Below are 27,370 nucleotides of genomic sequence, written 5' to 3' on the forward strand. Positions count from 1 at the left end.
AGATTTGCAAGGTTGTTTCTTTCATACAGGTGCTGAGAGTCCACAATCTATTGTTCCTGGGAATTACTCTTCCTTACCACTAGGAGGAGGCAAAGATTTCCATCCCCAAGAGCAGTATAAACCCCTCCCACCTCACCAGTACCTCAGTCTTGTCTTTGCCTCAGCTGAAGGTGGTCGAAGGATGAAGATGTGCATTTGATTCTTCAGAGAGAGGGGCTCTCAGAGTTGAGGCCTGTTTCCCCTCAGAGTACAAGTTGTTTGTCGGAGGGATGTATTTGGTGTATTCAAAGTGACAAATATTTCTCCAGTGAAGATTTAGTTACAAGCCTTACCGTGGGGGTCGTAGGGACTTGTTCTTGGCTTTTGCCTGTTGGATTGTCGATATACTCCTTTTCTAGTTCCCCTGCTGTTATGTTTCAGCAGTGGTCATGGCTTCCTACAGGTTTATTTGGTCTAGTTCCATATTAGAAAATGTCCAGCTGTGTTTGACATAAAAATTAGTCATGTTTTGACTTCCGGTGGGAGGCTTAGCAAGATGGTCGCAAGTGGTAACTGCTCTGCTTGAGACCAGGTTGTTTTTTTCCTATTCTAGGATTAAATCTCCACCATCCTGCTAGCCCTTAGCAGTTTTAGCTGTTCGGGCATCTAAGGATCAAGCTTTACAACTCTTGGCCCCCGGAACGACGGAAAGTGATAGAAGAGGAGAGAGCTGTGATACGCATGGTACACAGCGCAGCTGGGGACAAAGGAATAAATATGGAAATCTCCCCAGTCGTAACAGACTTTGAAAACCAAGACATTTTAATTGCCATACAGGGCTTGCTTCTGCCAGTGTTAACCAAGCTGGAATCTACCCTGAAGACACTACTGGCCGAAACTCAGGTCGTGGATTTCTCGTCTGCGAGTCCAAAATGGTGCCACCTCTCAGCAGAACCCATTTGTAATTATGTCTGCATGACTCCTGAGGCACATCAGAGACGGCACAAGGAAGGATCGACAGGACAGCCACTGATGTCAGAGGGCTCGGGTCCCATAATCAGAAATAGCAAGGAAGCAGGACCCCTTGCAGTTATTAAAGAGGAGGCGATGGAAGCCGTGGGATCTGACTCCGAACTGCAGCGCGACCCCGACACTCACTCTTCCCCTCACCAATCATTAATGGTCGCAATTTACCGGGCTGTATGCCGACCACATGGAGAAGTGTCAATTGGAGACCCGCTGCTGACAACGACCCAGCTACAGTTTGTATTTGGAATTAAGCCGGTTGCAGACCTACCAACTCAACATTCCCTGAATACCTGGATCTTTTTGATTAACATTCAAGCTTGTCCTTCTACTTACTTGCACCGTCGGGTGTTACAGAGGAGCATACAAAGTCAAGACAACTTAGAATGTAATCACGGGATGACCCGTGGGGGGGTCGGTTAGCTCTTAACTTTCTATCTTGCTGTCTCCTGTGTATATCAGGTTAAGGCACTGACCATGGACAGCATTTAGTGGGTTAAATGTTGGGACTTGTGGACTATTAATGCTTAGAACTGGGCTCCGTTTTTTTAGGGTTAAAAGTTATCTGCCTAACTTGTTTGTGTCTGCTTTTATAGTTTTCCTTTTCCTGCCCCATACTTGAGCAGAAATGTATCTGTGTACAGTGCTATTTTACTCTGTCTCTTATGCAATTTGCCTGCCCCACACTCAACGGAACATTACACATAGGCTATTCCCCTCAGCACTTAAACGTAATATTTCTCTGTCAGCACCTGATTACATTCTCTAGAAAGCACCACAAGTATAAATGTATAAAAATTAGAGCAATCTTTTAACAGGATTGGCACATATAAGCACTTTCTTACCAAATATCTTAACCCCCCCTGAATATATCATTCAGTATTAACCCCTGCCTCAAGGAGTAAATAAAGGAAACGCCTCATACTCTAACTTTGCTGATCTTGCTCTAAATACACCTTATTTCACGCTTGTGTTCACATGAGGATATTAACTGAATCCAACTGTTTCTTTTAGCATGGTCAAGAAAATATTAATTTTGAAACGGTACATTACTCTAGCTGTAAAAGTTTTAACATTTACCTAGTAGGGCTTTATGGATAGGTTTGGTGGTTTGCTATGTTTTGTTTGACTAGGTGGTCTGTTTGCTTGATTGGTATGTTTGCTGTTGGTGTTAAAAATTGTTTGCTTAATTTTCTTGTGTCTGCACTTACACTTTCCCTCCCTCATCCACCCACTTGAGTAGAAATGCCCTATACGCAGTCTTATCCCATTTCGTCTCTTATGCATTTTGCGGGCCCCAAACGTAATGGATACATGTATTAAATGTTCCTTTTATTTTTTACTCTGACCTCTAAATCTGCGGATGCATTTTGAACTAAACTAAGGTTTTGCTAGCTGTTTTAATTGTATGAAGTACTGCAATATTCCTAGAACCGGGCTAGCAGTGTGGATGCTGCAGTGATTTTATATAACTCAGTTGCAAAGAGATATTGTTCAACATCTCATTGTTATGTTTCATACTTTAAGACAATCGGTTATTAATATAGACTTGAGGGGCGATCAGGTCAAACTGCTACAAAGGCTAACACTAGCTAATTTTGTGGATGAGACTGGTGGTTTGCTATGTGTTGTATGATTGATTAGTTGGTCTGACTGGGGTGTGTGTTAATAGTTGGTGTTAAGTTAAATAATGTTAAAAACTCCAATGTTGTGGTACAAGCAATTATTTACCAAAACGTTTGTTGATTCATCGGAAACTGTTCAGAATTACATATTATACTGTCGCAATATACTGTAATGTACTTCTTTTCACATAAGCCGCCCTGCGAGGTGAGTGATGGTGTGTTTTATAATATTGTACCCTGCATTGGCTATAAATAAAAGTTTAAAAGAAAAAAAAAAAATGAGTCATGTTTTATTAAAATGGAACTAGAAAAATCTGAAAGATTGGAATCCGCCCCAATATTTTTTGTGGTTATACCCTTAGCTGCCCACTTGTTTCTGATTATATTTACAGATCCTCTTTGAGGTAAGACCCATAAACTACCTAGGCTTTGTGCATAGAACCCAGGTTTCTTTACTAGTGCCCTCCCATAGTCATAAATATTCCATAGTGCCCCCCTGTGGTTATACCCATAGCTACATGCTTCATAAATATTCCACAGTGCCCCCCTGTGGTTATACCAATAGCTGCATGCTTCATAAATATTCCATAGTGCCCCCTGTGGTTATATCCATAGCTGCATGCTTCATAAATATTCCATAGTGCCCCATGTAGTTATACCAATAGGTGCATGCTTCATAAATATTCCATAGTGCCCCCTGTAGTTATACCAATAGCTACATGCTTCATAAATATTCCATAGTGCCCCATGTAGTTATACCAATAGCTGCATGCTTCATAAATATTCCATAGTGCCCCCCTGTGGTTATACCCATAGCTACACGCTTCATAAATATTCCATAGTGCCCCCTGTAGTTATACCAATAGCTGCATGCTTCATAAATATTCCATAGTGCCCCCTGTAGTTATACCAACAGCTGCATGCTTCATACCAACAGCTGCATGCTTCATAAATATTCCATGGTGCCCCCTGTGGTTATACCAATAGCTGCATGCTTCATAAATATTCCATAGTGCCCCCTGTAGTTATACCAACAGCTGCATGCTTCATACCAACAGCTGCATGCTTCATAAATATTCCATGGTGCCCCCTGTAGTTATACCAATAGCTGCATGCTTCATAAGTATTCCATAGTGCCCCCTGTGGTTATACCAATAGCTGCATGCTTCATAAATATCCCATAGTGCCCCCTGTAGTTATACCAATAGCTGCACACTTCATAAATATTCCATAGTGCCCCCATGTAGTTATACCAATAGCTGCGCACTTCATAAATATTCCACAGTGCCCCCCTGTAGTTATACCAATAGCTGCACACTTCATAAATATTCCATAGTGCCCCCCTGTAGTTATACCAATAGCTGCACACTTCATAAATATTCCACAGTGCCCCCCTGTAGTTATACCAATAGCTGCACACTTCATAAATATTCCATAGTTTCTTCCTGTGGATATACCCCTGACGGCTCACTTGTTTCTTATAAATAATACAAAATGACCCATATTTATACATATGCCTATTAGTTTATAAAAACGATTACACTGCAACCTATTGTGATACCCATAACTACCACTTTCTACAGTGCCCTCATATTTATTATAGATAGTGAACAGCACCCTCCTGTGATTATACCCATAACTCATAGCATTGTGATATATTACAGAGTAAATTGCCCTGTTTGGTTTATTCTTGCAATTTAAATAACTGACTTTGCTTTTTGAAACCAACACCCACAGTGAACATTTCGGTTCAGTTTTGGCCTTTGTGTAAATAGGGATATACACATTTAAAGGGAAAGTCAACACCAGAATTTTTGTTGTTTAAAAAGAAAGATAATCCCTTTATTACACTTCCTCAGTTTTGCATAACCAACACTGTTATATTAATACACTTTTTACCTCTGTGATTACCTTGTATGTAAGATTCTGCAGACTGCCCCCTTATTTCAGTTCTTTTGACAGACTTGCATTTTTTTTTTGGACTTGACTGTCCCTTAAAGGGCCACTGTAAGTAAATATTTTCTATGCCTGTTACTAACTAACTACCCCAAATATGCTTTTTATCAATAGCATTTCATTAACATATCTCTACCGTATATCAGAAATCTTGTCTGCAAATTTAATTGTTTTCCAAACCCACTCCGTGGGTATCCTTTGCTCTGTACCAATCCGTTTACAATACCTAGGTTTCAAAATGGCGCTTTAAACACAAAGTTATTGGTTTAAGTATTTTGAACACTCAGTGCTGAAAATAGTGGGCAGGATAATGTGACATCATCGGCGAATAAAAGATATAACTTTTAGAACGTTATGAAACTTCGTTTTGGAGAAAATATAGGTCAGTAGGTTTTAATTAATGTTTATTAACTTTAATATGTTAGTTGTTTAGCTTAAAAATTATAACAGAAAGTAATCCTTTAAGGGAAACTAATTTTACAGTGCACTATCCCTTTAATTAGTTAAGATATTGTACAGCGCCCTCCTGTGGTTATACTCAGAACTGCCAGCTTGATTACAATATATATTTCTCAACACTTCTGAAATGATCCTTATTTCTCAAAGATGTTGTACTGTTCCCCTGTGGTTATACCATGAATTGTTTGCTTGCTTCTTACACATATTGTACTGCTCACTTTTCTAGCTGTATAACCTCTTTTATACACAAAACTACCTGCTGGCTTATAGATATTGCACAGGTTTTAACCTGAACTACCAACCTGTTTCTTTATAGATATTGGACAGCAGCTTTTTGATTCAATCTATTTGGTTTAGATCCTCCTCCTGCAGATAATTAATAATAATACTGTGTTCTTTGCAGTTGGTGTGTAAAGGAGCAGATGGTGGATCTGTTGGCTGAAGGTCTCTGGACTAATCTGCTGGATTCATATCAGCCGGATATTTACGTACTGGACTGGTAATGTGTCTTGTGTACCTGCATAGCATTGCACTATGAAGACTGCAGAACATTGCACACATACTATATGCCACATGATTGCACTATGCTGATTATAGAGAATCATACTAACATGACAGGAAATAATTGCAATTAGACTTTGTAAAGGTTGCAGAAAGTATCAAAACATACAGGTTGCAGAGCATCACACTGCATGACTGCAGAGCATCACATCAACTAAACTGCAGAGCATTGCACCAGCTTTATTGCTCAGCATTATATCACACAGACAGCAGAGCGTTGCACCAGCTTTATTGATCAGCATTATATCACACAGGCAGCAGAGCATTGCACCAGCTTTATTGCTCAGTTTTATATGACACAGACAGCAGAACATTGCACCAGCTTTATTGCTCAGCATTATATCACACAGACAGCAGAGTGTTGCACCAGCTTTATTGCTCAGCTTTATATCACACAGACAGCAGAGCGTTGCACCAGCTTTATTGCTCAGCATTATATCACACAGGCAGCAGAACGTTGCACCAGCTTTATTGCTCAGCATTATATCACACAGACAGCAGAGTGTTGCACCAGCTTTATTGCTCAGCATTATATCACACAGACAGCAGAGCATTGCACCAGCTTTATTGCTCAGCTTTATATCACACAGACAGCAGAGCGTTGCACCAACTTTATTGCTCAGCATTATATCACACTGACTGCATTGCACCAGCTTTATTGCTCAGCTTTATATCACACAGACAGCAGAGCATTGCACCAGCTTTATTGCTCAGCTTTATATCACACAGGCAGCAGAGCATTGCACCAGCTTTATTGCTCAGCTTTATATCACACAGACAGCAGAGCATTGCACCAGCTTTATTGCTCGGCATTATATCACACAGACAGCAGAGCGTTGCACCAGCTTTATTGCTCATCTTTATATCACACAGACAGCAGAGCGTTGCACCAGCTTTATTGCTCAGCATTATATCACACAGACAGCCGAGCATTGCATCAGCTTTATTGCTCAGCATTATATCACACTGACTGCAGAGCATTGCACCAGCTTTATTGCTCAGCTTTATATCACACAGACAGCAGAGCGTTGCACCAACTTTATTGCTCAGCATTATATCACACAGACAGCAGAGCGTTGCACCAGCTTTATTGCTCAGCATTATATCACACTGACTGCAGAGCATTGCACCAGCTTTATTGCTCAGCATTATATCACACTGACTGCAGAGCGTTGCACAAGCTTTATTGCTCAGCATTATATCACACAGACAGCAGAGCGTTGCACCAGCTTTATTGCTCAGCATTATATCACACTGACTGCAGAGCATTGCACCAGCTTTATTGCTCAGCATTATATCACACAGACAGCAGAGCGTTGCACAAGCTTTATTGCTCAGCATTATATCACACAGACAGCAGAGCGTTGCACCAGCTTTATTGCTCAGCTTTATATCACACAGACAGCAGAGCGTTGCACCAGCTTTATTGCTCAGCATTATATGACACAGACAGCAGAGCATTGCACCAGCTTTATTGCTCAGCTTTATATCACACAGACAGCAGAGCGTTGCACCAGCTTTATTGCTCAGCTTTATATCACACAGACAGCAGAGCATTGCACCAGCTTTGTTGCTCAGCTTTATATCACACAGACAGCAGAGCGTTGCACAAGCTTTATTGCTCAGCATTATATCACACAGACAGCAGAGCGTTGCACCAGCTTTATTGCTCAGCTTTATATCACACAGACAGCAGAGCGTTGCACCAGCTTTATTGCTCAGCTTTATATCACACAGACAGCAGAGCGTTGTGTTGCACCAGCTTTATTGCTCAGCTTTATATCACACAGACAGCAGAGCGTTGCACCAGCTTTATTGCTCAGCTTTATATCACACAGACAGCAGAGCATTGCACCAGCTTTATTGCTCAGCTTTATATCACAGACAGCAGAGCGTTGCACCAGCTTTATTGCTCAGCATTATATCACACTGACTGCATTGCACCAGCTTTATTGCTCAGCTTTATATCACACAGACAGCAGAGCATTGCACCAGCTTTATTGCTCAGCTTTATATCACACAGGCAGCAGAGCATTGCACCAGCTTTATTGCTCAGCTTTATATCACACAGACAGCAGAGCATTGCACCAGCTTTATTGCTCGGCATTATATCACACAGACAGCAGAGCGTTGCACCAGCTTTATTGCTCATCTTTATATCACACAGACAGCAGAGCGTTGCACCAGCTTTATTGCTCAGCATTATATCACACAGACAGCCGAGCATTGCATCAGCTTTATTGCTCAGCATTATATCACACTGACTGCAGAGCATTGCACCAGCTTTATTGCTCAGCTTTATATCACACAGACAGCAGAGCGTTGCACCAACTTTATTGCTCAGCATTATATCACACAGACAGCAGAGCGTTGCACCAGCTTTATTGCTCAGCATTATATCACACTGACTGCAGAGCATTGCACCAGCTTTATTGCTCAGCATTATATCACACTGACTGCAGAGCGTTGCACAAGCTTTATTGCTCAGCATTATATCACACAGACAGCAGAGCGTTGCACCAGCTTTATTGCTCAGCTTTATATCACACAGACAGCAGAGCGTTGCACCAGCTTTATTGCTCAGCATTATATCACACTGACTGCAGAGCATTGCACCAGCTTTATTGCTCAGCATTATATCACACTGACTGCAGAGCGTTGCACAAGCTTTATTGCTCAGCATTATATCACACAGACAGCAGAGCGTTGCACCAGCTTTATTGCTCAGCTTTATATCACACAGACAGCAGAGCGTTGCACCAGCTTTATTGCTCAGCATTATATGACACAGACAGCAGAGCATTGCACCAGCTTTATTGCTCAGCTTTATATCACACAGACAGCAGAGCGTTGCACCAGCTTTATTGCTCAGCTTTATATCACACAGACAGCAGAGCATTGCACCAGCTTTGTTGCTCAGCTTTATATCACACAGACAGCAGAGCGTTGCACAAGCTTTATTGCTCAGCATTATATCACACAGACAGCAGAGCGTTGCACCAGCTTTATTGCTCAGCTTTATATCACACAGACAGCAGAGCGTTGCACCAGCTTTATTGCTCAGCTTTATATCACACAGACAGCAGAGCGTTGTGTTGCACCAGCTTTATTGCTCAGCTTTATATCACACAGACAGCAGAGCGTTGCACCAGCTTTATATCACACAGACAGCAGAGCATTGCACCAGCTTTATTGCTCAGCTTTATATCACAGACAGCAGAGCGTTGCACCAGCTTTATTGCTCAGCTTTATATCACACAGACAGCAGAGCGTTGCACAAGCTTTATTGCTCAGCATTATATCACACAGACAGCAGAGCGTTGCACCAGCTTTATTGCTCAGCTTTATATCACAGACAGCAGAACGTTGCACCAGCTTTATTGCTCAGCTTTATATCACACAGACAGCAGAGCGTTGCACCAGCTTTATTGCTCAGCTTTATATCACACAGACAGCAGAACTTGCACCAGCTTTATTGCTCAGCTTTATATCACACAGACAGCAGAACTTGCACCAGCTTTATTGCTCAGCATTATATCACACAGACAGCAGAGCGTTGCTTCACACTTTCTGTAGACTTACTACAGGGTATTGTGTAGGGTCAGATTCCTGTTTAGGCAGATGTCTACTGGTGCCTTCTACAAGATTCTGTGTCCTCTGCACTTTCCGTGCACGGCTAATCGCATGCGACACTGGGGAAGGAATAGGCAGATATATGTGAATGGTCTGAAATCTGTAATAGTTATTATTGCTGATTTCACTGGCCATAAATTGCTTTAAAATTTTGATTTTATCTTGGGAGCACCTAAGAGTGCCAGCCGTGTTATTCCAGAACTGATATTGTGCCATACTGAGTTCAAAACATAATACAGCATGGTTTGTTGTAACTGTGCCGTTTTCTTGTCTCACTCATTATAATGCATGATTTTCACACACACAAGCGTACATACAAATAAACACACACATGCACACACACTCATGCACATGAGCACACGCGTACACAAACACTCATGCGCGCACACACTCATATATACAAATGAACACATGCACACACCCGCATACAAACACATGCATACACAAATACACATGCACACACAATCACACACATGCATACAAACACATGCATTCACACACAATCACATGCATACACACACTCATGCACACAGACACATGCACACACGCTCACGTGCACACACGCTTACGTGCAAACACACACGCTCACACACACTCATGCATACAAACACACGTAAACACACACATGCGCACAAAAACACACACATGCACAAACACAAAGCAGCACAAACACGCAAGCACACACATATATCATATACAGCAGAGCCCTTTATCTACCATAGACAAACCATTCTGATTGTAGTTTAATACACATGTACGTGTCAGATATACAGAGCATTATTATTAGACACTGTGTCTCACTTTCTCTTTGACCCTTTAGGTACGAAGACAGCAAACTGCACAAACAGGTCTATGAGCTGCATGTAAAGTTACTGGGAGATGATAAACAGACAGTCTTAGCCCAGCAGGACCTAACCCCTGAAAATGACATGAGTGGTGACTCCAAAGGATGGAATATGGTAAGTGTCAACCTACGGACCTCTGTCAGAGTTGCCTGGAAAGGAGACCCCCTCAATCTTTTACTTTTATGTGGGATGCAGGGTACCCCCCAGTCTGTTATTGTCATGTGGGATGCAGGTTACCCCCCCCAGTCTGTTACTGTCATGTGGGATGCAGGGTACCCCCCAGTCTGTTACTGTCCTCAGGGATGCAGGGTACCCCCCAGTCTGTTACTGTCCTCATGGATGAAGGGTAGCCCGCAGTCTGCTACTGTCACCTAGGAGGGATAAGAGACCCCTAATCTGCCAGTATTACTTGGGAGAGATGAGGCTCCCAACTTGTCAGTGTAACTGGGGATACAGGAAACCCTCCAACCTGACAGTGTCACCTGAGATATAGGGGACCCCCAATATGCCAATGTTACCTGGGAGAGTAAAAAAAATAATTCTGGCAATGCCATCTGGGAGAAATAATCTTTAAGTCTCTGGTAGTGTCATTCAGGAGAAAGGGAACTCTTAATATGTTAGCGTTATACATTATGTGTAATTTTTCCTTCTATTCTGACGTTTGCTTTACTCTGTTTTAGGTTTCACATATATTTAAGGCTTATGGGCCAGGTGTTCGATATGTTCATTTCCTACACAAGAGCAAAGACCTGTCTGTCCTGGGGTATCACCGTACACGGGTTGCAGACAGCACCTTATTTGCACAGCTCAGAGGATGAGCACTTGCTCCTCACAATAGTTATCAATAAATTGCATATTTATCAATAAATTGCGTAATTGTCACCTCATCCAAACATACTTGTGTCAGTTCCTCACTGGTTGTCTCTCCGCTTTTTTTTTATCACACACAAACACACATGTACACAATCTCTTGTATCATTTCCAGAATCAAACCCGTCCCATAAAACTCTACAATACCTTTTTTTTCTGAAACTGATTTTTATTGCATTTTTGCAGTTGTTTCTATTTTTGCTATTAATTCTGACAGGTGGTTATTTTCATCTCTTCTTGTCATTAACTTGTAATTTCAGTGACTGCGAACCCTCCACATAGCCGTCCATCTGTCTTGTGCTCTCTAAGCATTACACTTGCAGTAATAGGATGAGATAGAGTCATTCCAATCGCCAAAGAGACCTTTCTTGACCTCTGATAGGCGTGCCTGGACTCCACTGGTAAATTTTTTGGTGGATCCTTCTTTTGGTTTCCTGGACCAGACTGTCAACTCACATCGAGGGGCAATCACCAGTGAGGAGATACGGTTATTCCACCCAAGGGGAATGTAGGGAACATCAGCACCAGGGACAACGTCCAAGTAGGATCCTCCGCAGCACTCATCATAGTAGACACTGCTATCCTCAAACAGGCGGGCACAAATCTTGTTGCCATATGTGTCTTTGAGGTCAGCAGGTTGGGGGCAAAGCCCCCAGGAAAGCGAGACCAGGAGGAACGGGAAGAAGAGACTCAGTGATCTCATTGTTGAGGGTTGTATGAGCACCAAAGGGTAAAGGGTTTTATGCAAGAGATTATGGGTGGAAACATAAAACAGAATTGGCCAACAATCATCAATCACTCTCAAGGTGACAACTGGGGATACTGCCAGGTAATAATGGTGGGAACCAGAGGATCTGATGCCCATGTTACTCTAGATAAAGTCACATGAGACCCATTAAAGAGTTATCAATTAACCACACTGTTGACGGAGGGGGAAATGCTCTGCAGGGTTTTTTAGGGAAGTAATGGAGGGGGAAATGCTCTGCAGGGTTTTTTAAGGAAGTAATGAAGGAGGAAATGCTCTGCAGGTTTTTGTTTTTTTCAGGAAAGTAATGGAATGGGCAATGCTCCACAGTTTTATTTTTAAAGAAAGCAAGAGAGGGGGCAATACTCTGCAGGCTTTTTTTCGGGAAGGTTAAAGATGGGTAATGATTTGTGAGAAAGTTTTACAGAGTTAAAAAAATTTCTATGAGTAAACTTTGGGGAAGGGGTCTATGGAGCGCTAATATTTTACAGCTTACTTATTTGGGTACAATGTATCATTCTAAAAAATACAAGCAATGTTTTACTAGAATAATGCTCTGCATATATCATTTATTTGCAAACTGATCAGGCCAATCTTTGGTACATAAGGAGAACAGTTTAACAACACGGCTCTGCTTCTTTTGGCTGCACTGACTAACAATGGTCACCTAAGATTAATGAGGCTATTTTGCAGGTTATACCTGAAACAACATCAGAGAAATACTCTGCAACCATTGAGGTTGGGGGAGCTCAGATAAGCAGAAGGCTGAATAATTTTGGCAGGAATCTGAAAACAGGTGTAAATGGATTATGGAAAGCGGCTGACATATCCAGCAGCTGATAACATAATGAGTGGTGGTGATTGGGAGGGGGGCAACTTGGAAGTGAATATCAACAGTTTATCAACTGCAGGGAAAGATCCAAACATGGCTGAGAAGAAATACCTAGAAGTCAATATAGTTGGATCCTCTCTAAGTGCAAAACAACGGTAACATACTTTAGTAAGACTGGGTCTGTGTTTTTTGTGAAATAAGTCTGTGTAATTACCTATAAGTATGCTAAACATAGGAATAACTGAGCTTGCACGAAAAAAATCCCTACAATCTTATGATCTACTGGTCAGCACTTAGATATCTACTGGCAGATCACATTTTACCACAGCCAGTGTATACAATTAGTAGATCTAATCCTGGTTGGCCTCACATGGAATCCATGTCCTGTTACTATGTTATCTTTAGTAGGACCTACGGGGCTCTTGAAATGTTTGATGAGACTTCATTACAGTACGAACCTTTCAACAGGTGTTATCTTGGTTTGCAAGAAATCTTATCTAAGATAGATTCCAGATTGGTACCTACTTTTGGGTGAGATTTACTCTGGGTTAGAATGAAGGGTTAGGAGAAGACTATTCCAATGTGGTGAACATGTTTGTATTTTAATCACTCCTGTTTGTTATATTTGACTGATAAGTCTACTTATCTTACTGTTGCATTGGGGAACCCCTCTCTCTTAGTTGGTATGTCCACTTGAGTGAGTTGCCTTATTGGTTAGTGTAAAGCCTTAAATTATATGAACTTCTGGTTTGTGTTTTTTTCCCCATGAGTTGGGCAAAGGCTTGGTTGGTGTGCTCTCCTGGATGGGTCCACTCATGGTTAGTTTTGATAGAACTACTGGAAAACATACTTTTTATGCTGGTTATTAAAGGGATATGAAACCCAATTATTTTCTTTCATAATTCAGATAGAGCATTACATTTTTTTTTTATATATTGTTTATTTATATCCAACAATGTGTACAATAAAGTGAAATCCACCTTTTTATGCCATGCAGGGCCAGGTATGACATAATATGGTACAAAAAAGAGGAACAAAAAGAAGAATTTACAAAAAGAAAACTTTTTCTTTTTTTCCTTTTTCAGAACAACAAATTTCACTTCCTCCTGCCAAATCAATAATACCCTTATATGTAACATTTGTACACGAGGTTGGGGTTTTTAATAACACCTAACACCAATTGAACATTCGTTGACTAAACAGAGACACAACAAGACAACAAAAAACAAGACAAAAAAAAAAAAAAAAAGGTGGGGGGGGGAGAATGAAGGAGGAAGGGGGAGAGGGAAGGGACAAGAGAATAACGAGAGGGAGCAAGAATTTATCAGTTTATTGGCTGCGGGGGGTTTACCAAATTCCCAGGAGAACCAGTTCCGAATCTCTAAATGGGAAGATCAAATGTTCGACCTCCCTAGGAGGTAAGGCTTTAATAAACTTCGACCACTTGGAGAAGAAACTCCTCACCTCTTGATCATTATGTAAATTGGTGTCTAATTGTTCCATGATACACTGTTTCTTCAAACAATTTTTTATCTCTAGAATACTCGGGACTGCTCTCGACTTCCATTTCTTCAGAATGAAATATCTAGCCGCTTTAGATTAGATTACACTAGCAGACTGATGTTTCACAGTCAAAAAAGTTTTTTTTAAAAATGTACACTACTGTTACAACAGATATGAGTGGTGGCACTAGTTGGCAAGTGGGCCTGGCACACACGCTGGCAGGCAGGCAACTGCTATTAGATTACACTAGCAGACTGATGTTTCACAGTCAAAAACGTTTTTTTTTTTAAATTTACACTACTGTTACAACAGATATGAGTGTTGACACTAGTTGGCAAGTGGGCCTTGCACACACGCTGGCAGGCAGGCATCTGCAATTAGATTACACTAGCAGACTGATGTTTCACAGTCAAAAACGTTTTTTTTTTTTAAATTTACACTACTGTTACAACAGATATGAATGGTGACACTAGTTGGCAAGTGGGCCTGGCACATACGCTGGCAGGCAGGCAACTGCAATTAGATTATACTAGCAGACTGATGTTTCACAGTCAAAAAAGTTTTTTTTTTTTAAATTTACACTACTGTTACAACAGATATAAGTGGTGGCACTTAGCAAGTGGGCCTGGCACACACGCTGGCAGGCAGGCAACTGCAATTAGATTACACTAGCAGACTGATGTTTCACAGTTAAAAGTTTTTTTTAAAAATTTTTTTTACACTACTGTTACAACAGATATGAGTGGTGGCACTAGTTGGCAAGTGGGCCTGGCACACACGCTGGCAGGCAGGCAACTGCTATTAGATTACACTAGCAGACTGATGTTTCACAGTCAAAAAAGTTTTTTTTTACAAAATTTACACTACTGTTACAACAGATATGAGTGGTGGCAGTGCAGGCAGGTAACTGCAATTAGATTACACTAGCAGACTGATGTTTCACAGTCAAAATAACACAGGCAAAAAAAAAAGATGTTCTAGCCCTAAAAAGGGCTTTTTGGGGTGCTGTCCTTACAGCAGAGATCAGATGAGTCCTTCAGGACTGTAGTGAACACTGAATACACTAGCCTAGCTATCAATTTCCCTATTAAATCAGCAGCAGTTACACTATCCCTCCTCTCACTAAGAATGCAGGATCAGAATGAATCTAAAATGACTGCTGTCCAGGAGCTGGGAAGGTCTGGGAGGGAGTGTCTGCTGCTGATTGGCTGAAATGTGTCTGCACACTGTGAGATACAGGGTCAAAGTTTACTCAATGATGACGAATAGGGGGCGGATCGAACATCGCATATGTTCGGCCCGCCGCAGAGAACGCGAACAAGCAAATGTTCGCCGGGAACTATTCGCCGGCGAACTGTCTCGGGGAATTGCAGTGGTGCCCTATCTGGACGACATATTGGTTCAGGCACTATCTTTTCAACAAGAAAACTCTCATACAGAGAACTTTTTGTCTTTTCTAAATTCCCACGGATGGAAAGTGAATCTGGAAAAGAGTTCCCTTGTTCCAGCTAAAAGGGTGGTTTTCTTAGGGACCATAATAGATTCCATATCTATGAAAACATTTCTGACAGAGGTCAGAAAATCCAAGATTCTTTCCTCTTGCCTCTCTTTACAGTCTACTGTTTGGCCATCAGTGGCTCGATGTATGGAGGTAATTGGTCTGATGGTCGCTTCCATGGACATCATTCCCTTTGCTCGATTCCATTTGAGAGCTCTGCAATTATGCATGCTCACACAATGGAATGGAGACCATTTAGATCTATCTCTGTAACGCTGCTCTCTGCTCTGCTGTGGCCATTGCTATGGACACAGGCACTCCTCCTGTTGCTAGGAATACAGCAGTGTAACTGCAGCACGGTGATGACATCATCACCGCCCGCCCTTTCTTCCCTATGTAAAGGCCTCAGTCCCTCTCACCTGTGCCCAAGTATAGGTATTTCTTCTTGTGCTCCTGGGTGCTGTATATCTGTATGCTGAATTGCTGTATTGATTCACTGTTGCTGAACTCTGCCTGTTTGACTAGTCTGCTTGCCTTAACCCCTGAATTTCTGCACTGCTTAACTGTTGATGAACTCTGCCTGTTTGACTATGCTGCTTGCCTTAACCCCTGAATTGCTGGTTTGCTTAACTGTTGATAAACTCTGCCTGTTTGACTACTCTGCTTGCCTTAACCCTAAAATATTGGATTGCCATACTGTTGCAAAACTCTGCCTGCCTGACCATTCTATTGATTTACCCTTGAACTGCCTTAACGCTGGATTCCCTACCTATTGCCGTTTACCCTTGAACTGCCTAACTGCCGATTCCTACTTGCTGCCGCCGAAGACTACCCTGCATAGTGCAGAGTACTGTTTACCTCATTTTGCAAACTTTCTCTACTTTGGGATATTCCCTATCATTCCAGCTTGATGCCGGGATAACAAGACTACTGGCCAAGTTTGGTCTGATAGTGGAATATCCCACAAGCATTACAATCTCAGAGGATAGATCTAAACCAGTCGACAAGAGACTCTCTCCCGTGGTGGCTTTCTCAGGAGCATCTGTCTAAGGGCACATGCTTCCGGAGACCTTCCTGGGTGATCGTGACCACGGACGCCAGCCTGCTAGGCTGGGGAGCAGTCTGGGACTAGTTATAGGCGCAGGGACTATGGCCTCGGGAGGGGTCTGCTCTCTCTATAAACATCTTGGAGTTGAGAGCTATTTACAATGCTCTGATGGCTTGGCCTCAATTGTCCTTAGCCCAGTTTATCAGGTTCCAATCGGACAACATCACCTCAGTGGCTTACATCAACCACCAGGGAGGAACTCGGAGTTCCTTAGCCATGAAGGAGGTGGCTCCGATTATTCAGTGGGCGGAAGCTCACAATTGTTGTATATCTGCCATCCATATTCCAGGAGTGGACAACTGGGAGGCGGATTTCCTGAGCAGACAGACATTTCATCCCGGGGAGTGGGATCTCCATCCGGGTGTGTTCTCCAGGTTAACCCTCAAGTGGGGGGTGTCAGAGTTGGATCTGATGGCGTCTCGGCAGAAAGCCAAGCTTCCAATGTATGGTTCAAGGCCAAGAGATTTGCAGGCCGCTCTGATAGATGCTCTGGTGGTTCCTTGGGTTTTCAGTCTAGCATATCTGTTACCTGCATTTGCGCTCCTTCCACGGGTCATTGCTCGTATCAAACAGGAAAGAGAGCGTTGGTTATTCTAATAGCTCCTGCATGGCCTCACAGGATCTGGTATGCAGACCTAGTAAAGATGTCATCTCTGCCTGCTTGGAGGTTGCCTCTGAGGAAGGACCTTCTAACTCAGGGTCCATTCCTCCATCCAAATCTTGTTTCTCTGAAGCTGACTGCTTGGAGATTGAATGCTTAGATCTGGCTAAGCATGGGCTTTCTGAGTCGGTCATTTAGTCCATGCTGCAGGCTCACAAGCCTGTTACTTGTAAAATTTACCATAAGGTATGGCGTAAATACCTTTATTGGTGTGAATCGAAGGGCTACTCTTGGAGTAGGGTGGGATTCCTAGAATTTTGTCTTTTCTCCAGCAAGGTCTAGAGAAAGGGTTGTCAGTCAGTTCTCTGAAAGGTCAGATTTCTGCATTATCTATTCTTTTACATAAGCATCTGGCGGATGTGCCAGATGTTCAATTTTTTTGGTCAGAATCAGGCCTGATTTGAACAGCCAATAGGATTTCAGTAGCTCTCATCCTATTGACTGATTTGAATTTGAAGAATCAAATCAGCCAATAGGAATGCAAGGGACGCCATATTTAAACGCATACCTTAAATTCACTATTCCTCCTAGCTCCATGGCTCCGCGCTCACCGGTCCTGCTCCGCGCTCATCTCTGCACGGGCTTGGTCCTAGATGAAGAAGGAAGAGGTCTCCGCTTGGAAGAAGATGTCGGCCGCTTGGAAGAAGACTTCACCGCCTGGAACAGGACCTTTTTCGCCGGAGTTCAGGAACGGTGTGTACCTATTTGGGTGGTTAGACTTAGGCTTTTTTTCATTTTTGGGTTTTTTTTTTTTTTTTTAGATTAGGGATTTCTGAAAACTCTTAAAAGATCTGAATGTCCCTTCAAGGGCAGTAAAAGAGCTGAATGCCATTTCAAGGACAATGCCCATACAAATGACCCTTTATGGGCAATGGGTAGTTTAGGATTTTTTAGTGTTAGGTTTTTTTATTTTGGGGGTGGGGGGGTTTTACTGTTAGAGGGGGACTTAGTATTTTTTTAAGGAAAATAACTGTTTAACTTAGGACAATGCCCTACAAAAGGCCCTTTTAAGGGCTATTGGTAGTTTAGTATTAGATTAGGGAGTGTTTTATTTTTGGGGGGGGCTTTTTTAATTTTATAGGGATTAGGTTTAATTTTTTTATTTTTGATAATTTGGTTTATCATTTTATGTAATGTTAGACTTTTTTATTTTTTGTAATCTTAGATTAATTTAAACGTAGTAATGTTAGCTTTTTTATTTTAATTGTAACCTAGTATTTTTTTATTTAGGTAATTGGGGTTAATTTAGGGGGTGTTAGGTTAGGGGGTTTAGTAATTTAATTCATTATTTGCGTTGTGGGGGTTTGGCGGATTAGGGGTTAATATAATTATTAGGATTATTGCGTTTTGTGGGTTTGGCGGATTAGGGGTTAATAGTTTTATTAGGTTTATTGCGTTGTGGGTTAATGGCGGATTAGGAGTTAATATACTTTATTAGGTTTATTGCGATGTGGGTTAATGGTGGATTAGGGGTTAATATACTTTTTTAGTAATTGCGGTGGGGGATTGCGGTTGACAGGTAGATAGATATTGCGCATGCATTAGGTGTTAGTTAATATTTTCAGGCAGTTACGGGAGTTACGGTGCTCACATACTCATGCCTATGTGTGGCGAGGGGAAAATGGAGTAAAATGTCTCCATTTTTGCCGCATACGTCCTTGTTCTATGTTAGCTTATGGGAGTAAAAATTGCAGCCGACGGGTGAAATGTACGTGCCGCATTTATATGCTGCGCCGTATATGTGATACCAAAACTACGTAAAAAACGGCATTGCCGACTTTTACAGGCAACGCCGCATATGTAATCTTGCCCCAGATCTCTGGCCCAGATAAATTTATAATTCACCTGACTTCATAAGAATATACTACAAGACCCTGCAACTATACTGGGAACTTTTAGATTTAGCTTACCCTGAAAGTTAAAATAAATAAAAAGATCCAAACTGCTGCAGATGTGCCTTTACTACAATGGGCAGTGAATAGGTTAAATGCAGGATTTGTTTCTCACAGCATCAAAATACTAAAATGACGTTGAGCAACAAACCATAGGAACGTGAAGGCTAAAACATTTCCTTTTATTTGTTTAAAATATGGCGGCAGTTTTGCAACAATCAGCAAGACCACTAGATGGCAGCACTATTTCCTGTCATGTATTGTCTACTTTTTTTACAGCTGTATAATTGAGAGAAACAGTCACTGATTCTGAGACAGTCATATGTCCCTTTTTGCAGACTTTCCCTTAGCCCCACCCACTGAGCACACAACCATGCCCACAAACTGCACAGACACACCCACAGTCCCGCCCACTAACCACCCATGAGCCTACCCCTCCGAACACATCTTCACCCACAAAATGGTGATGGCCCCCATCAATTCCCTGAGTCTGATACTCACTGCCACAAATGTTGTTAGGTATGTTGTTATACACAATGGCCAGGACTTAGAGAGAGCAATTAAAAAATAATATTTATTACCCATCTCCTCCAACCCTACTGGGATCTTAATTGCTGTTTCTTTTTACATAACTTTTCTATAGTGAATACTAAAGTATTCCAATTTTCAGTATAGGTGGTGGTTTTTAAAGGCAAAAACAACTATTACTATATAAATGACAAAATAAAGATAAATGAGCTTCCATTTGCTGTCCTGGGTTGCTAGCCATCTGTCCCGCACTGCCCCATGCATTTTTATTTTTTATTTTTTTTTAAATTTAACTTCTATTGGGCCCATATTCAGTGGCAGCTGGCTTTTCTCTCCCAGGGTTAGATACCTGTTAGATTCCCTTTCAAAAAGGAATGGTGCATGGGTTAAGCAGGAGTAAGAAGGTTGTATACCCTCTGACCTCAGGTAATGGTGACCTCTAACCCCTGGTAGTGATGACGTCTAACCCCTGGTGATAATACTAGCATGTCATCAGTTTTATACGATGAGCAGTGCTAACACCAGGGTAACGAACAGTGGCAGCGGCAGACTGCCAGCTAATGTGCTTGCCAACCCCAGTACCCCATACAATGAATTACAGATACCCATATAGGATGTAGTGTGTGTGTCTATCTGTATCTATAAGTGTGTGTGTGTATCTGCATGTATAAGTGTGTGTGTGTATCTGCATGTATAAGTGTGTGTGTGTATCTGCATGTATAAGTGTATGCTATGTAGTGTGTGTGTCTGCATGTATAAGTGTATGCTATGTAGTGTGTGTGTCTGCATGTATAAGTGTATACTATGTAGTGTCTGTGTATCTACATGTGTAAGTGTATGCTATCTAGTATGTATATCTGCATGTATAAGTGTAAGCTATGTAGTGTGTATCTGTATGTATAAGTGTGTGTGTGTATCTGTATGTATAAGCATATGCTATGTAGTGTGTGTATCTGCATGTATAAGTGTATAAGTGTAAGCTATGTAGTGTGTGTGTATCTGCATGTATAAGTGTGTGTGTAAATCTGCATGTATAAGTGTATGATATGTAGTGTGTGTCTGCATGTATAAGTGTAAGCTATGTAGTGTGTGTGTATCTGGATGTATAAGTGTGTGTATCTGCATATATAAGTGTATGCTATGTAGTGTGTGTGTGTATATGCATGTATAAGTGTAAGCTATGTAGTGTGTGTGTGTATCTGTATGTATAAGTGTATGCTGTGTAGTGTTTGTGTGTGTATATCTGCATGTATAAGTGTATGCTGTGTAGTGTGTGTATCTGCATGCATAAGTGTGAGCTTTGTAGTGTGTGTGTGTGTGTGTGTATCTGCATGTATAAGTGTAAGCTATATAGTGTGTGTGTGTATCTGCATGTATAAGTGTGTGTGTGTGTATCTGCATGTATAAATGTAAGCTATGTAGTGTGTGTGTGTATCTGCATGTATAAGTGTGTGTGTGTGTATCTGCATGTATAAATATAAGCTATGTAGTGTGTGTGTGCATATCTGCATGTTTAAGTGTATGCTATGTAGTGTGTGTGTATGAATCTGCATGTATAAGTGTATGCTATGTAGTGTGTGTGTGTCTCTGCATGTATAAGTGTAAGCTATGTAGTGTGTGTGTGTGTGTGTAACTGCAGGTATAAGTGTATGCTGTGTAGTGTGTGTATCTGCATGTATAAGTGTAAGCTTTGTAGTGTGTGTGTATCTGCATGTATAAGTGTAAGCTATGTAGTGTGTGTGTATCTGCATGTATAAGTGTAAGCTTTGTAGTGTGTGTGTGTCTGCATGTATAAGTGTAAGCTATGTAGTGTGTGTGTATCTGTATGTATAAGTCTATGCTGTGTAGTGTGTGTGTATCTGCATGTGTAAGTGTATGCTATGTAGTGTGTGTGTATCTGCATGTGTAAGTGTATGCTATGTAGTGTGTGTGTATCTGCACGTATAAGTGTATGCTGTGGTGTGTGTGTATCTGCATGTATAAGAGTAAGCTATATAGTGTGTGTGTATCTGCATGTATAAGTGTAGGCTGTGGTGTGTGTGTATCTGCATGTATAAGAGTAAGCTATATAGTGTGTGTGTATCTGCATGTATAAAAGTATGCTGTGTAGTCTGTGTGTGTATCTGCATGTATACGTGTATGCTATGTAGTGTGTGTGTATCTGCATGTAAAAGTGTATGCTGTGTAGTGTGTGTGTGTATCTGCATGTGTAAGTGTATGCTATGTAGTGTGTGTGTATCTGCATGTGTAAGTGTATGCTATGTAGTGTGTGTGTATCTGCATGTGTATAACTGCAATATAACTTATAATGTGTAACTGACAGTTCTTACTCTTCCTGACTGGCTGATGCTGTATCCTCTGCAGTGATCTGTAGCTGACATTACATTTATTAGTATCAGCAATTGTCAGAGCTCAGATTCAATCCTGGTAATTTATAACTGCATCACAAACTGTCACAAGATGGCTTATCTGAACTGTACTGATTCTAACCACAGCCCACTTGATGACATCATCTTTGTATGGAAACCTCAATGTGCCTTTTGACCAAACAGGAAGTAAGCACAACACTACAGTAAGCTATGTAGTGTTTGTGTGCATATGCATGTATAAGTGTGTGTAAATCTGCATGTATAAGTCTAAGCTATGTAGTGTGTGTGCGTGTGTATCTGGATGTATAAGTGTGTATGTATCTGCATATATAAGTGTATCCTATATAGTGTGTGTGTGTGTATGCATGTATAAGTGTATGCTATGTAGTGTGTGTATCTGCATGTATAAGTGTAAGCTATGTAGTGTGTGTGTATCTGCATGTATACATGTAAGCTATGTAGTGTGTGTGTGTGTATCTGTATGTATAAGTGTATGCTTTGTAGTGTGTGTGTATCTGCATGTATAAGTGTCTGCTGTATAGTGTGTGTATATCTGCATGTATAAGAGAATGCTGTGTAGTGTGTGTGTGTATCTGCATGTATAAGTGTATGCTGTGTAGTGTGTGTGTATGTGTGTATCTGCATGTATAAGTGTAAGCTATGTAGTGTGTGTGTGTATCTGTATGTATAAGTGTATGCTGTGTAGTTTGTGTGTGTGTGTGTGTGTGTATCTGCATGTATAAGTGTAAGCTATGTAGTGTGTGTGTATCTGCATGTGTAAGTGTATCTGCATGTATAAGTGTAAGCTATGTAGTGTGTGTGTGTATCTGCATGTGTAAGTGTATGCTATGTAGTGTGTGTGTATCTGCATGTGTAAGTGTATGCTATGTAGTGTTTGTGTATCTGCATGTGTAAGTGTATGCTATGTAGTGTGTGTGTGTATCTGCATGTATAAGTGTATACTATGTAGTGTGTGTGTATCTGCATGTATAAGTGTATGCTATGTAGTGTGTGTGTATCTGCATGTGTAAGTGTATGCTATGTAGTGTGTGTGTGTGTATCTGCATGTATAAGTGTATACTATGTAGTGTGTGTGTATCTGCATGTATAAGTGTATGCTATGTAGTGTTTGTGTATCTGCATGTGTAAGTGTATGCAATGTAGTGTGTGTGTATCTGCATGTGTAAGTGTATGCTATGTAGTGTGTGTGTATCTGCATGTGTAAGTGTATGCTATGTAGTGTGTGTGTATGTGCATGTGTAAGTGTATGCTATGTAGTGTGTGTGTATCTGCATGTATAAGTGTAAGCTATGTAGTATGTGTGTATCTGTATGTGTAAGTGTATGCTACGCAGTGTGTGTATCTTCATGTGTAAGTGTATGCTATGTAGTATGTGTGTATCTGTATGTGTAAGTGTATGCTACGTAGTGTGTGTATCTTCATGTGTAAGTGTATGCTATGTAGTGTGTGTGTATCTGTATGTGTAAGTGTAAGCTATGTAGTGTGTGTTTATCTGCATGTATAAGTGTAAGCTATGTAGTGTGTGTGTGTGTGTATCTGCATGTATAAGTGTATACTATGTAGTGTGTGTGTATCTGCATGTATAAGTGTATGCTATGTAGTGTGTGTGTATCTGCATGTGTAAGTGTATCTGCATGTATAAGTGTAAGCTATGTAGTGTGTGTGTATCTGCATGTGTAAGTGTATGCTATGTAGTGTGTGTGTATCTGCATGTGTAAGTGTATGCTATGTAGTGTTTGTGTATCTGCATGTGTAAGTGTATGCTATGTAGTGTGTGTGTGTATCTGCATGTATAAGTGTATACTATGTAGTGTGTGTGTATCTGCATGTATAAGTGTATGCTATGTAGTGTGTGTGTATCTGCATGTGTAAGTGTATGCTATGTAGTGTGTGTGTGTGTATCTGCATGTATAAGTGTATACTATGTAGTGTTTGTGTATCTGCATGTGTAAGTGTATGCAATGTAGTGTGTGTGTATCTGCATGTGTAAGTGTATGCTATGTAGTGTGTGTGTATCTGCATGTGTAAGTGTATGCTATGTAGTGTGTGTGTATGTGCATGTGTATGCTATGTAGTGTGTGTGTATCTGCATGTATAAGTGTAAGCTATGTAGTATGTGTGTATCTGTATGTGTAAGTGTATGCTACGTAGTGTGTGTATCTTCATGTGTAAGTGTATGCTATGTAGTATGTGTGTATCTGTATGTGTAAGTGTATGCTACGTAGTGTGTGTATCTTCATGTGTAAGTGTATGCTATGTAGTGTGTGTATCTGTATGTGTAAGTGTAAGCTATGTAGTGTGTGTGTATCTGCATGTATAAGTGTAAGCTATGTAGTGTGTGTGTGTGTATCTGCATGTATAAGTGTATACTATGTAGTGTGTGTGTATCTGCATGTATAAGTGTATGCTATGTAGTGTGTGTGTATCTGCATGTGTAAGTGTATGCTATGTAGTGTGTGTGTATCTGCATGTGTAAGTGTATGCTATGTAGTGTGTGTGTATCTGCATGTGTAAGTGTATGCTATGTAGTGTGTGTGTATCTGCATGTATAAGTGTAAGCTATGTAGTATGTGTGTATCTGTATGTGTAAGTGTATGCTATGTAGTGTGTGTATCTTCATGTGTAAGTGTATGCTATGTAGTATGTGTGTATCTGTATGTGTAAGTGTATGCTACGTAGTGTGTGTATCTTCATGTGTAAGTGTATGCTATGTAGTGTGTGTGTATCTGCATGTATAAGTGTATGCTATGTAGTGTGTGTGTATCTGTATGTGTAAGTGTATGCTACGTAGTGTGTGTATCTTCATGTGTAAGTGTATGCTATGTAGTATGTGTGTATCTGTATGTGTAAGTGTATGCTACGTAGTGTGTGTATCTGCATGTGTAAGTGTATGCTATGTAGTGTGTGTGTATCTGCATGTATAAGTGTATGCTATGTAGTGTGTGTGTATCTGCATGTGTAAGTGTATGCTATGTAGTGTGTGTATCTGCATGTGTAAGTGTATGCTATGTAGTGTGTGTGTATCTGCATGTGTAAGTGTATGCTATGTAGTGTGTGTGTATATGCCTGTATAAGTGTATGCTATGTAGTGTGTGTGTATCTGCATGTGTAAGTGTATGCTATGTAGTGTGTGTGTGTGTATCTGCATGTATAAGTGTATACTATGTAGTGTGTGTGTATCTGCATGTATAAGTGTATGCTATGTAGTGTTTGTGTATCTGCATGTGTAAGTGTATGCAATGTAGTGTGTGTGTATCTGCATGTGTAAGTGTATGCTATGTAGTGTGTGTGTATCTGCATGTGTAAGTGTATGCTATGTAGTGTGTGTGTATGTGCATGTGTAAGTGTATGCTATGTAGTGTGTGTGTATCTGCATGTATAAGTGTAAGCTATGTAGTATGTGTGTATCTGTATGTGTAAGTGTATGCTACGTAGTGTGTGTATCTTCATGTGTAAGTGTATGCTATGTAGTATGTGTGTATCTGTATGTGTAAGTGTATGCTACGTAGTGTGTGTATCTTCATGTGTAAGTGTATGCTATGTAGTGTGTGTATCTGTATGTGTAAGTGTAAGCTATGTAGTGTGTGTGTATCTGCATGTATAAGTGTAAGCTATGTAGTGTGTGTGTGTGTATCTGCATGTATAAGTGTATACTATGTAGTATGTGTGTATCTGCATGTATAAGTGTATGCTATGTAGTGTGTGTGTATCTGCATGTGTAAGTGTATGCTATGTAGTGTGTGTGTATCTGCATGTGTAAGTGTATGCTATGTAGTGTGTGTGTATCTGCATGTGTAAGTGTATGCTATGTAGTGTGTGTGTATCTGCATGTATAAGTGTAAGCTATGTAGTATGTGTGTATCTGTATGTGTAAGTGTATGCTATGTAGTGTGTGTATCTTCATGTGTAAGTGTATGCTATGTAGTATGTGTGTATCTGTATGTGTAAGTGTATGCTACGTAGTGTGTGTATCTTCATGTGTAAGTGTATGCTATGTAGTGTGTGTGTATCTGCATGTATAAGTGTATGCTATGTAGTGTGTGTGTATCTGTATGTGTAAGTGTATGCTACGTAGTGTGTGTATCTTCATGTGTAAGTGTATGCTATGTAGTATGTGTGTATCTGTATGTGTAAGTGTATGCTACGTAGTGTGTGTATCTGCATGTGTAAGTGTATGCTATGTAGTGTGTGTGTATCTGCATGTATAAGTGTATGCTATGTAGTGTGTGTGTATCTGCATGTGTAAGTGTATGCTATGTAGTGTGTGTATCTGCATGTGTAAGTGTATGCTATGTAGTGTGTGTGTATCTGCATGTGTAAGTGTATGCTATGTAGTGTGTGTGTATATGCCTGTATAAGTGTATGCTATGTAGTGTGTGTGTATCTGCATGTGTAAGTGTATGCTATGTAGTGTGTGTGTATATGCCTGTATAAGTGTATGCTATGTAGTGTGTGTGTATCTGCATGTATAAGTGTATGCTATGTAGTGTGTGTGTATCTGCATGTATAAGTGTAAGCTATGTAGTGTGTGTGTATCTGCATGTATAAGTGTAAGCTATGTAGTGTGTGTGTATCTGCATGTATAAGTGTATGCTATGTAGTGTGTGTGTATCTGCATGTATAAGTGTAAGCTATGTAGTGTGTGTGTATCTGCATGTATAAGTGTATGCTATGTAGTGTGTGTGTATCTGCATGTGTAAGTGTATGCTATGTAGTGTGTGTGTATCTGCATGTATAAGTGAATGCTATGTAGTGTGTGTGTATCTGCATGTATAAGTGTAAGCTATGTAGTGTGTGTGTATCTGCATGTATAAGTGTATGCTATGTAGTGTGTGGGTATCTGTATGTGTAAGTGTAAGCTATGTAGTGTGTGTGTATCTGCATGTATAAGTGTATACTATGTAGTGTGTGTGTATCTGCATGTATAAGTGTATGCTATGTAGTGTGTGTGTATCTGCATGTGTAAGTGTGTTTGTGTATCTGCATGTATAAGTGTATGCTATGTAGTGTGTGTGTATCTGCATGTATAAGTGTATGCTATGTAGTGTGTGTGTATCTGCATGTGTAAGTGTATGCTATGTAGTGTGTGTGTATCTGCATGTATAAGTGTATGATATGTAGTGTGTGTGTATGTGCATGTTTAAGTGTATGCTATGTAGTGTGTGTGTGTATCTGCATGTATAAGTGTATGCTATGTAGTGTGTGTGTATCTATGTGTAAGTGTAAGCTATGTAGTGTGTGTGTATCTGCATGTATAAG

General features: G+C 40.7%; 2 protein-coding genes across 2 annotated transcripts in view; one reads left to right on the plus strand and one right to left on the minus strand.

Moving 5' to 3' along the window:
• Positions 1-10,977, plus strand: part of LOC128666814 (caldesmon-like) — a 47,409-nt gene extending 36,432 nt beyond the window's left edge. Inside the window, exons 4-6 of the mRNA XM_053721609.1 lie at positions 5,449-5,544; positions 10,060-10,198; positions 10,765-10,977. Coding sequence (XP_053577584.1) covers positions 5,449-5,544; positions 10,060-10,198; positions 10,765-10,902 — 373 coding nt within the window. The 3' untranslated portion in view covers positions 10,903-10,977. The remainder of the gene's footprint in view (positions 1-5,448; positions 5,545-10,059; positions 10,199-10,764) is intronic.
• A 131-nt stretch (positions 10,978-11,108) lies between these two features.
• Positions 11,109-11,669, minus strand: LOC128636018 (syncollin-like). Its single transcript, XM_053689089.1, has one exon. The coding sequence runs from the start codon at positions 11,655-11,657 to the stop codon at positions 11,259-11,261; it is 399 nt and encodes a 132-aa protein (XP_053545064.1). The 5' UTR covers positions 11,658-11,669; the 3' UTR covers positions 11,109-11,258.
• Positions 11,670-27,370: the final 15,701 nt, after the last annotated feature.

Source organism: Bombina bombina, chromosome 7, assembly GCF_027579735.1.
Source record: "Bombina bombina isolate aBomBom1 chromosome 7, aBomBom1.pri, whole genome shotgun sequence".
In the NCBI taxonomy this organism is placed as follows: Eukaryota; Metazoa; Chordata; class Amphibia; order Anura; family Bombinatoridae; genus Bombina; species Bombina bombina.

What these genes read in the sequence shown, in the direction of transcription:
- LOC128636018 (XM_053689089.1), bottom strand. Translation starts at nt 11,657, where the DNA reads ATGAGATCACTGAGTCTCTTCTTCCCGTTCCTCCTGGTCTCGCTTTCC.